The sequence below is a fragment of the Astyanax mexicanus genome, chromosome 12 (genome assembly GCF_023375975.1).
Source record: "Astyanax mexicanus isolate ESR-SI-001 chromosome 12, AstMex3_surface, whole genome shotgun sequence".
NCBI lineage: Eukaryota > Metazoa > Chordata > Actinopteri > Characiformes > Acestrorhamphidae > Astyanax > Astyanax mexicanus.
In genome coordinates this window covers 18,135,698-18,148,259 of record NC_064419.1, presented here as the reverse complement: position 1 = coordinate 18,148,259, position 12,562 = coordinate 18,135,698, and the positions used below count along the sequence as shown (strand labels likewise).

Here is a 12,562-nt window from a genome sequence, read left to right as displayed (position 1 = left end):
CCCTCTCAGGTTCAACTGTGCTATAGGCGTGGATGATGTGTCCGTGTACTTTGGTATGCAGACGCATATGGGCGTGGTAGTGGGGGAAAAGAAAACCTGACTACCCAGGGCCCAAGCAGGAAGAGGGGCCAATGAAAAGTCCGGATTTTTTTTTCGCCCACTGACTTTGATAGTGTACAGGGCCAAGAATTTGCTGCTATGCCCCTGCAGATGCATCCCAATATGCAGATCAGTCAATCAATAATACCACCCAGGGTTTGTGGGATCAATAACGTGGCATATTTTAATGAAACCAGTAAAATCAGGTAAGTCATGAGGTAAATGCTTTATTTACAACAGAGCTATACAGAGCAAAATACATTCTAAAATTAATGTGTTATCAAGTACCACACAAACCAAAGAAAGAAACATAACAAAACATAAAACACTTCACTACGCAGAATTACAAAAGGGTTTAACTACCCCCAACCCTCCCTAGCCAAGAATAAAATACACTGGGTGGTGCTACTGCCCTCTAGCTTAGGAAGACTAAACTTACCTACCTAAAACCCCAGGTGGCACAACCCTGCGTAAAATACTTTACAATAAAGCACATTTAAAAACAAAGCAGGTAAAAACTCATTAAAACAAACTAAAAGAACATGCTGATAAAACTGAAAAACAAACTAAACCAACAGATTTTTTTTTCCGTACAACAAAACGAATTTCCTTAAAGAGTGCTTTCTTTTCGTATTTATTTTTAATGTAACTTTCCAGTAAATACAATATACAGGTAGAACTATTAGATTTATTTGTGTAAGCTAGGGCTGGGAGGTTAATCAAATTAATTGAATTAATCAAATTACTGTTTTAATGCGGTTTCTTTGATTTTACCAAATTGAAAACCTCTGGTATATATAAGAGGAAGATGGATGAACACAAGCCATCAAACCAAGCTGAACTGCTCACATTTTTGCACCAGGAGTGCCATAAAGCTGTCCAAAAGCAGTGTATAAGACTGGTGGAGGAGAACATGCCAGGATGCATGAAAACTGTGATTAAAAAACAGGGTTATTTCCCAGGCCCGTAGCCAGGGGGATCGAAGGGTTCGTTCGATCCCCCCCATCCCCCCCCAACCACCCCAATCCCCAATTGGTCGCTCCACGAATCCACGCATATCTAATGAATCAGCAGACCCTCACAGACCAAACGGTATGCAAATGAGCTCTGTCAGCTAATCAGGCGCCGAGTTCAGCGAGCTGAAGGGAGGGGGGGGGTCAACGAAGTCCCAGCACAGTTGTAGGAAGATTTGAATAAGACAGAACACTTCAATTTATATTATTATTAATTCATGTTTAAGTTTTAATGACAATACCGATAGTGTTCCTAATGAAGTAATTCTTATCTATTTATGTCAATAGTAGAGACAATAAAGGACAGCAACATCAGAGACAGACAATGGAGGGCAGCAACAGAGACAATGGAACAAAGCAACAGACAACTGAGGTGAGCAACAGAGACAGACAATGAAGTCACATCACAGATGTAGGAAGTTTGAGTAACACTTACATTTATATAAAATGTATGTTAACAGTGGGGAGCAACAGACGAAGAAATAAGGACAGCAACAACAGATTCACAACAAACTTATAATAAATAAAATATGTCTAAATTAAAAGGTTTGAAGTGTGCTCGTGTAGTTAGGGGGCATTGGAGTAGAGAGCCAAATGAAGTCCACTTTTGGGGGAAAAAGAGCCCCCCCATCACAATGCTGGCTACGGGCCTGTTTCCTGTTATTCCACCAACTTGTTTTCTATGCATTATTTGACGTCTGAAAGCTCTGCATGCTTTTTGTTATTTTAGCCATTTCTCATTTTTTTGCAACTAAATGCTCTAAATTACATTTTACTCAAACATAGAGCAAAACCTGAGAAACTGATTCAGAAACTGAAGTGGTAAATTTTTTCCAGAGCTGTATTTCAAAACTCCACCAGCCCTAATCTTTGTAAAAAACAGTGTGTTTTAACAGTCTAGCACTCTGCAGGTTGCTGTTGTATAGGTGCGCCGTTTGCAGGCTGTTGTCTGTAGTTACCGGGCGCTGCGCCTTTAACGGTTGAGCCGATTTGAGTGGAGCTGAGACGCAGCCGGAGCGGCTCTCCTCCTCCCCTTGATGGATTATTCAACAAGTGGTTGAAGGAGTGAGGCAGGCAGGCAGGGAAGCGGCGGAGGAGGAAACCTGGACATATTATAAAATAAACTGTTCACCGTAATTCACCGCGTTTAGGGAGTCCGTGTAGATCTGAGGGAAGGAGAAGGGTGGCCCACAGTGAGCGCGTGAGCGGGGCGCAGGTGAGCGGTACCGAGCAGGTGCAGTGAGGAGATCAGCGCCTAACGGATAACTTCACTCCAGCCTGAGCCTCGAGCTGTTTCACCACACGGACAGAATGGACCGGGGCGCGCGGGGGTTTCTTCAGGCTGCGGCCGAGCGGTACCGGGCTAGCTGTGTGTTTACTGTTATCAGACCTGTGTTTATATACTGAGGAGGTTGGTTTATTTAAAAAAAACCAGATGATTAGTGACTCCGTAACCGTGTAGACTGACTCACTGACTAACTGACACACCGACCGTTAGTTAGTTATGTCCGTGCTGCTGGCGTCGTCTTTAGCTTCTAGCTAACTAACAAATTAATTAATTAACCTGTCGACATGTTAACCTAGCGCAGTTCCGTACCTGAGGAGGCCCCACTGTTAAATAAGGAGATGTTCATACGTCAAACTTTAAGACGCCACACGTTAAACTCAGTAAATAAGCTAGGTTAGCTTAGCTACGTGAGTATTAGGGCGTCCCGACGAGTTTGAACTAATCTTAATGGTGTGGGAACTGTGCTCTTCTCGGGGGTGTTGAGCAGCTATCAGTATGGTAGCGGAGCGGACTCTTCTCGCCGCCCGGCAGGGCGACATTCAGACTCTGAAGGTGCAGCTGGCGGAGAAAGTTCTGGGCAGGGATGTGAAGGACATGCTCGGAGCCACCCCGGTGCACCACGCCGCCCGGGCCGGGAAACTAACGTGTCTCCGGTTCCTTGTGGAGGAAGCGGGGCTGCCGGCGGACAGCGTGGCCAACAACGGGGCTACCCCGGCTCACGACGCCGCGGCCACGGGGAACCTGGCCTGCCTTCAGTGGCTCCTGACGCAAGGAGGCTGCCGAGCTTCGGTGAGTAGCCTGAGAGGGGGAGGAGGGGAGAGGGAGAGAGGGGGAGGGGTGGGTTTTGTAAAGCAAGTAGTTAGTTAACACAGCTATTTTAGTTGTATCACCTTACTACGAAAAAGAAAAGAAAATTGGCTGTGAAATCTTATGAGTTTTTCCACAAATATAGCTAGTGTTACAATTTAGACAGTTTACTCATTTTGCACAGGAAGCATGTGGCTAATGCTTAACTGGTAAACATAGGTTAGCTTAGGTTAGCTAAGCTAGCTAATTAACTTACCTTAATTATTCACACTTATCAATATTTTAAGTCACTGTAAAAAGGTTTAAAGTAACTTAAAAGTTGTAACACTGAAAGACTTACAAGTTAAATTTATTCTTAGTAAATTTTTGTCTTATTCATGTTTAGCATTAGTACTTCCACCTTAAATGTGACACTTCGACCATCAGTTCCGAAATAAACCATAATTTAAGTCAAGCTAATGTTATTGACAAGTTCTGTTGTTTCTCTCTGTCAGAGTTACTAGAGCCTGCTAGAGTGGTGAACAAGATGTCTTTTTTTTTTTAGTAAGTTTGCATCTCATTCTCACAAGAAGGGAGTTTACTGGTCCACCTTGAATTTAGTGCCAGTTACATTCAGAGTGAAAGAAAATAAATCAAATGATTTAAAATAATAAATTTAAAGCTTTTTAAAAGTCGTTTCTGAATCTAAGTCTGACGTTGCATGGAAGTGTTTTAGAATCACAGACACATGCATATTTACAATAAATACATTGTTGTTTTGTTACTAAATAGTGCTAATAATAAAATGAACGTAACTGGCAGGTTAATTCTTCATGTAAACACAAATATTTTTAAGATTGGTAGGTTGTGTGTTCCTTAAATAAAAAGCTGGAAACTAGATAAGCCCTATTTTCCTTTTTATTCAGTTAATAATAGGTTAATCACACACGATAATTTAAAGGTTTAGCCATTGTAAATGACAATAACTGACACAATTTTCCGTTAAATTGGAAACAAACTGCTTTACTGTCCTGCTGTGTGCATTGTCTGCATTAACCTTGCATAGCACAATCTTTTTAATGTCACCTTGTGCAATATTATTACCTATTTACCACTTATTTAATATTATTGTATGTGCAATATCACTGGTCACTGCTTACCACAGCACATATATACTGGGGAACCATCAAGGTTTCTGTATTTGCTTGCATTTTTAATATATTATGACAAATGTTTTTTTTTCCGTACTATTGGAAATTTCCTTATCTTATGCTGTATAATCCTATCTTCAAGGTGGTACTGCTTTGGCTATATGACAGACATGTCATTTTCTGTGGATAACAATAATAATGTGTTAAACATACATAAACCACAAAGTGCAAAACTAAAAACATATGGTTTGGAAACCGAACATCTACAGCTAAGATGAAGAGAAGTCTGTATACATTTGATTCTTCAGTGAACTATCACTTTAAAGCCGGGAAGCTTTTTGGCTTAACCCACAGCCAGGCCTTATAATGCACTGTCACTTAAAGAATTACACAGCACTCTGTCCATCCACAGTGGAACAAATGCTGCCTAATGCTGACGCTGTTAAGTCCCTTCTCATTGTTACGTATGGCCATGTCATACTCATTCAACCTTCAGCCCATGGTCAAAGGGTTTACTCACTTGTACACCTAGGTTAAAGCCATCAGACTGTTCAGTTGACTTCACTTCTTATGGAGTGTTCTAGAGCAGTCTCTCAATCATAGTTTCACTGCACTCACCCCCCCCCCCCAAAACACATTTGAGGATGTAAAGTTTAAGATACATTTTAATCAAGAGATCTTATAAGTAAAGAAAATACAAAGGGTATAATGATAACACTTAAGAACTGAAAGAACAAATTAGACTACAGAATATTGAAACAAGACTATTTAGACAGATTAAACCAAGGTTTAGAATTCAAATAATATCACATAACCTGTCAAACATGGTGGACAGTGAGTTATAGCATGGATATAGACTGCGTCATTGAAGCCTATTGAAAATATTAAGAGAATTATTGAATTTTGAAGTACAGTGACGAAAATAAGTATTTGAAAACTGCGACTGCAACTTTGCAATTTCTCCCACTTAGAAACCATGGAGGGGTCTGAAACATTTATCTTATGTCCACTGTGACATAATCAAAAAAACTCTGGAAATCAGCAAATTATGATTTTTTTTTATAATTTATTTGTGTGTTACTGCTGCAAATAAGTATTTGAACACCTGCCAATCAGCAAACATTCTGGCCACCAAAAACCTGTTAGTCTACCTCTAAATAGTCCACCTCCATTCCACTCATTATTCTAAATTATAAGCACCTATTTGAGGTCGTTAGCAGCATAAAGACACCTGTCCACCCCACACAATCAGTAAGACTTCAACTACTAACATGGCTAAGACCAAAGAGCTGTCTAAAGACACCAGAGACAAAATTGTAGACCTCCACAAGGCTGGAAAGGGCTACGGGGCAATTGCCAAGCAGCATGATGAAAAAAAAAAGAACTGATGGAGCAATTATTCGAAAATGGAAAAAGCTTAACATGACTTTCAATCTCCCTCGGACTGGGGCTCCATGCAAGATCTCACCTCTTGGCGAATCAATGATCCTAGGAAAGGTGAGGAAACCGCCCAGAACTACACAGGAGGAGCTGGTCAGTGACCTGAAGAGATCTGGCACCACTGTTTCCACGGTTACTGTGGGTAATACACTAATACCTCTTTTTCACCAACAAAGTGCTGGTGCTGGCGCTGGTGCCGGAGCCGGTTCCTACGAACCTGTGAACCTTTTAAGGTATTTCCACTGCTTCAAGGGGTCACTCACTACGTATGTAAATGTGGGCGTAAACAGGAGTCAGGGAACAATTTGAAAACAACATGGCAGAACCCTAGCTCCTTTTAAAACTTGTGCTGCTGTCCACGGTGGACCACTGTTGTTTCATTTTCATTCATTTATCTGCTTCTGCTGCTCTTAGCTGTGAATGGAGGTGAGGTTTGTAAACAACTTTGCCCCGGAGACGCTGCAACGTCTTGCGTCACAGGTTCACTGGTTCCAGACCAGCAAGATTGTTGGGCCAGAACGGAGCTTTTCTGGCCAAGAACCTGTGATTTTGCGGTGGAAACGCAAAGAACCGTTCGGGAACCCGGCACCAGCATCGGCACCATGCCGGTGGAAAAGCGCCTTAATACGCCATAGTTTAAAGTCATGCACAGCACAGAAGGTTCCCCTGCTTAAATCAGCACACGTCCAGGCCCGTCTTAAGTTTGCCCATGACCATTTGATCCAATGATCATGGGAGAAAGTTCTTTGGTCAGATGAGACCAAAATAGAACTTTTTGGTCTTAATTCCACTCGCCGTGTTTAGAGGACGAAGAATGATGAGTACCATCCCAAAAACACCATCCCTAATGTGAAGCATGGGGGTGAAAGTATCGTGCTTTGGGGGTGTTTTTCTCCAAATGGGACAGGACAACTGCACTGTATTAAAGAGAGGATGACAGGGGCCATGTATTGCAAAATTTTGGGGAACAGCCTCCTTCCCTCAGTTAGCGCATTGAAGATGGGTCGTGGCTGGGTCTTCCAACATGACAATGACTCAAAGCACACAGCCAGGATAACCAAGGAGTGGCTCTGTAAGAAGCATATGAAGGTTCTGGAGTGACGTAGCCACTCTCCAGACCTAAACCATATAGAAAATCATTGGAGGGAGCTCAAATTCTGTGTTTCTCAGCGACAGCTTAGAAACCTGGCAGATCTGCAGAAGATCTATGTGGAGGAATGGGACAGTGTGTAAAAACCTTGTGAAAAACTACAGAAAACCTTTAAACTAGAGGTGTGCCAAAAAATCGATTCACATAAGAATCTTGATTCTCATTTACTACGATTCAGAATCGATTTAAAATGTCCCAAAATCGATTCTAAGGTCCAATCCAATTTCTTCCCTTGGCCCTACCCCTCACGGTAAGTTCACACTGCAGCGGCACGAAGCGTTTTTCGCTCCGCCTCCCACTGCCCAAAGCGACCGTGGCCGCTGCAGTTTGAACTTACCGTCAGACCCACACAGAGCGTAGGTGTATGAGAATCACCGGTAAGATGGCAGAACAAGCACCATATTACCTTAGATTAACGTGTAGTTTCAATGTTTTATGGCAGAATGCTTCATAACAAGCATAAAAAAGATCGCTAGTAGTTAGTTTCAGTTTCTGTTAGCTAGCTAACTAGCTAACTTTCCAGTTCCACCTTAAATAACGCTACAGGTGGCAGCGGGCTGCAGCATTTAAGGCGGAACGGAAAAATAACAATAAGCTAATCAGAGCTAATTTCAGCTCCCCATCACAGAGGAATTAAGGAATGGACAATATGAATTAATTTCTCCACCTCCTGCCCCCTTTCTGAAGAAATACAACGGCCTAAAATTAACTAGTTAATCAGCAGCTGCTCCTGAACTTTAGCGCTCCACTGCTATCATCACATCAGCCCAGCAGCGTCACCTACACACCACCGCTAGTAGCCTTATAATAAAGCAGTGTTATTTATTATTTATTTATTGTTCATTAACGTCATTGTGATATCCCAGTGATTCCTCTGTCACTGAAGACCCACATTCCTGCACATTTTATTGTTTTTGTAACACATTACCTTCTCCAGGACCAGTGTATATTTTGGAGGCTTTTTTTTCAATAAGTTTTCAATAAATTTTTATAAATCAAATCGTTTTGAATCAAAAATCGATTTTGAATCGAATCGTGGCCCCCAAAATCGGAATCGAATCGAATCGTGAGATAGTAAACGATTCCCACCCCTACTTTAAACCTCTGTAATTGCAAACAAAGGCTAATGTACCAAATATAAAAGTTGATTTTCACAGGTATTCAAATACTTTTGCTACTATTTGCCTGTGTAACACACATACATTTATTACAAATCATACATTGTGATTTTTTTAGGATTTTGTCTGACAGTGGACATGCACCTAAGATGAAAATTCCCCTCCATGATTTCTAAGTGGGAGAACTTGCAAAGTCGCAGGGTGTTCAAATACTTATTTTCCTCACTGTATATGCTTTCTTTACTTTAACATTTTACTTTCAGCTCAGAATTAGTCAAATGCTTAGTCAATCCATTTAGCATGTCATGATACAGACCTTCAACATACTAAGAAAGTAATCCAAGAATATCTTAAGTCAAAGAAATGGGTTGTTAAAAATAGAAATCAGTCACCTGGCCTCAACTCAACTGAGCACAGAACTGAGAGATATAAAGCAACTAATGGTGGCTGAAGTACAGGCCTGGTATCTCAGTGGGGGCAATTTAGCATTTGGTGACATCTGTGGATTTTGATTAAGAAGTATTTGAATATTTCTTAAATTTATAATTATGCTAATTTTGTAGAGTTACTCCTGTGTAAAATCTTTATCTTTATTATTCTGCTATTTTACCATTAGCAGCATTGCATTAAAAACAGAAGACACCTGCAGGTTCGTTAATCATTTTGGAGATCAAATCAAATGGCTTTATTTATTATTACCACCACTATACAAAAATAGTTATTCCAATTATATTACCAATTCTTCCCCAATAATCACGATAAACCGTTACAATTATTAACATTTTACATTAGTTATGATTGGTGAACAATTATCTAAGCTGCTATAGTAACTAATTTGACTTGGTGTCTAGTTCTCTGAATTATATATATTCAGTTCCAGGTCCCAGAGATGGCATGAGCACAAGAGTGAGAGATAGAGGAAAAAATAGAGAGAGCTCCAAATAAGGCAATTCATTTTTTATGTGACAAAATTCATGAAGTATTCTGTCCAGCCACCGCTAGATCACCTTGTTGTTAAAGAGCATAAAAATATCTAAATAAATCTAAAAAAAATAACTGACTTCCAAAGTGAACCTCCTCCACTCCTTAATTCCTACTATTTATTTCCTGTCTCATCTGATTGGCTGATGTGGTGTCTGTATCAATGTTGGGTCAACACAAGCTGTGCTGTGGATAGGACCCCAATAATCTGTTACGATCAGCAGGAACACTGTTAAGATAACCTAACTGCCACCATCATAAATCAACCGTCATTGATTAGTAGACCTTTATATCGTTATGATTAGATGTTTTTGAGAAAGAAGGCTCTGTTCTATGTTGCACACACTGTTCTCTCTCTATCTAGCCTGATGAGCACACACACACATACAGCTGGCTGATAACTGTTCTGACTGAATCACCTTGAAACACATAAATATGCTTGTGTGAACAATAAACTTCACAGCAAGTCTTCTTGCTTCCTCTCCTTGTCTGTGGGTTTTGGTGTGATTTCAACTCTGCTGGAGCATTGACAAGTTGGTGGGCTCATACCTAAGTGGCTTGAATCCAATCAGATCTGCTTTAAGAAAGAGTAAACATTTCAGTTGGTATCGACAAGTACAAAAATATACATGCTTTACTTATATGGTTGGAGCAGAATGGTATATATGCATGCCTAGTTTAGTCATATAGTTCCATTCAGCAAAGCTTGTTGTTTTAAGAGTCAGTTTTACCACATCCATTATAGTCTTTAGCTGGTCTGCTGAAATTAGAGTTAAATCAGGTTTAACCATAATCTGTAATAGTGTACGAAAACGCCCTGCATGACAAAATTCCAGTGTCTGATTCACTTTTACAGGGTATCCAGCTGGGCTTAAATAAAAATTGTGAGTTTTAATTCAGCATAGGTGTTAACTCAGCTCTTGGGGTTTACTGTGTAAAAAGGGCGTGCACACAGGTTGTTTTGTTATTAGGGGTGTCACGATCTCGATATTTTATCGAAATCGAATCGAAATGAGGTCACGATCTCGAGTATCGAAGTCAAAAAGAGGATCGACGATCCCTCCCGCGCGCGCTACGCAAATAGCGCAGCGCGCTACGCAAATGGCGCGGCACCAACACAGCGCATCCTATTCATTTAAATAGAGAGCCGCTGCATGAGCGCAGTCGGCGGGAGTGTGATCACTGTTTTTATCTGTCCAACGGGGGAGGGGGGGCGGGGGTTGGGCGCGCAGGTTTTGTATCTGTATCTAACGGAGGGGTGGGTGCGCGCAGGTGAGAGCGTGTGAACTCGCTGAAATGCGTGTGTCAGTGTGACTTGAGAACACTGACTATAGATCACAGTGAGGTGGATTAAAAATCTTAAACTTATAATTGACTACACCTGTTGCTTTCCATTGAATTAAAAAAACATCTTTCTCTCAGATAAAGTAAACACAAGCGTGTTTCTGACTAAAATAAAAGCTTTTCAGGAGAGATATAAGTTATGTGTAAATATTTATAAGACAATACCTGACAAAATCTGTTTTAATGACGTTAATAAACATCACTTATCTAACCAGCCTGTACTGATTTCTGCCCCCCAATAATGCTTTCAATAACCTCTAATAGCCTTTAATAGTCTTCAGTAGCCTTTAAAAGACTTACCTGGCGGCCGTGGTGTGTCCACTAAACTCCGTAGTTATAAACATCCTGAGGTTAGCAGCGCGCTAACTGACCTGTTTCTAATGTAATCCGAGCAGTGACTCCGTGTCGGCTGTTCTAACCTGCTGCTGTTAGCTGCTTGGGCTGAAAGATGAACTGTAGTGAGCTGTATTATCCGGTTAGTGGGGTTAAAACCTTTATTTGTTTACAGAAACAGTAAAAACGGACTGGCTGAGCTCTGTAGCCCGTGGCTGGGCTGTACTGAAGTAGTGACTGAGTGAAGAGAGCGGGGTGCTGCTGCTGCTAGTGGTTGGATGAAGAACTGCAGCTTCATGTAATGAGCAGTTTCACCAGCCATCCACACACAGCTCTGATAAACTGCTTGTTTTAATAGTGCACACTGTTGCTACCAAAAAAAGTCACTAGATGGCATTACCATATATATCTTAATAAATAATAATAATAATATTTATAATATTTATAATAATAATAATAATAATAATAATAAATATATTATTTAAATTTTATGAGGCATAAAATAATAACAAGAAAAAAAAACAAGAAAATCGAGAATCGAATCGAATCGTGACCCTCAAATCGAAAATGAAATCGAATCGAGGATTTAGAGAATCGTGACACCCCTATTTGTTATGTTCTCGTTCCCATAATAAACTAAAAGAAAGAAAGAAAGAAAGAAAGAATAAAAAAGAAAAACAGGTAATATTCTGTTATTTCTTTGAAGTAGGTCTGGCAGCTAAACGAAGGCTTTAAATAGGCTAATGTGCTGCTGGACATTCTTACAAGGATTAGCTATACTCTACAGTCACACTGACAATGAACGGGACAAAAGGCATCCAGGAAGTTTACAGAGCACATGTTCACAGTTCACACACAATGACGCAGCTTGGTTTGACTGTACCACTCTCAGCATCACTCTTATCTCATACCCAGAGATGAGCCAGACCAGTGCTTTTACAGTCCCATATAGTGCTTTATTTCTTTATTTCTTTTCCTTATGGACACCAGCACAACAGGGGAGTTGTTTTTGATGCTACCTCTGATTTGAATATCTTGGAAAGGCTGGTTCATTTGCATGGTTCCTCTGGTGGTACAGTGCTATCAGTACTTAGTTTCCTGAATCAGCCCTCAGAAGATCACTGATTCTTTTCTTGTGGAAGGGAAAAGAGAAAAGAGAAAAGGCCTATCTACCCGTCTGACTGCTTTTAGGACTCAGCACATTACATATTTATGGATATGGATGAAGTAAGTTATATAATTGATTGCATTTATATGATATTTACATGTTGTATTCTGTGCTGAGACTGATAATGTGTTTTGGCAAATTTGAAACAGAGAAGATAATCCCTTCTTTTAACAAACTGATTTTAGTTTTTTTATTGATTTTTTTTATTGATGTGCATTTTCAAAAGTGTCTCTACTTATTTTGAAGTAAACCATTGTTGTGTTATATTATTACAACTTTATAATGTTACTCAGTATTTTGTGTTTTAATAGAAATGTAGAGAATTTATTTACAATTTGTATCAACCTTCGGTTTATGTAAAAAGGGTTTTTACCAGTTTAAAGGTTCTTTACAGCACACATCTGTGTTTCACACATTTCCTACATCTTCTGTTTCTTTTGATGGTATTGTTCAAAGAACCATTTAAAGTACAGTTATTTTTAAAAGTGTATGTCAGTCATTGGGATGGAAATGCTTTTTTGCCATTGTCAATTTACCACACTGTTAATTTGCTTCAGAATGAAATGCATCGTGATCTTGAATAAAAAGAGTTAGAGTGTATCTGTTTTGGTGTTTTTGAAATTGGCCTGTTTCAAAGTTTTGCCTTACATGCGTTTTGATTTTGAAAGAGAACACAACAACTTGAAATACT

At 40.0% G+C, this 12,562-nt stretch overlaps 1 protein-coding gene across 10 annotated transcripts in view; it reads left to right on the top strand.

The window, feature by feature from the left end:
* Positions 1-2,090: 2,090 nt before the first annotated feature.
* Positions 2,091-12,562, top strand: part of espn (espin) — a 101,639-nt gene continuing 91,167 nt past the window's right edge. For 3 of the 10 annotated variants that reach the window (XM_049485551.1, XM_049485550.1, XM_049485547.1), the window contains exon 1: positions 2,094-3,189. In XM_049485551.1, coding sequence (XP_049341508.1) covers positions 2,896-3,189 — 294 coding nt within the window. In that variant the 5' untranslated portion in view covers positions 2,094-2,895. Of the gene's footprint in view, positions 3,190-11,614; positions 11,931-12,562 lie in introns of those variants that run through there. The other 7 variants (XM_049485545.1, XM_049485542.1, XM_049485543.1 and 4 more) reach the window with 5 other exon arrangements.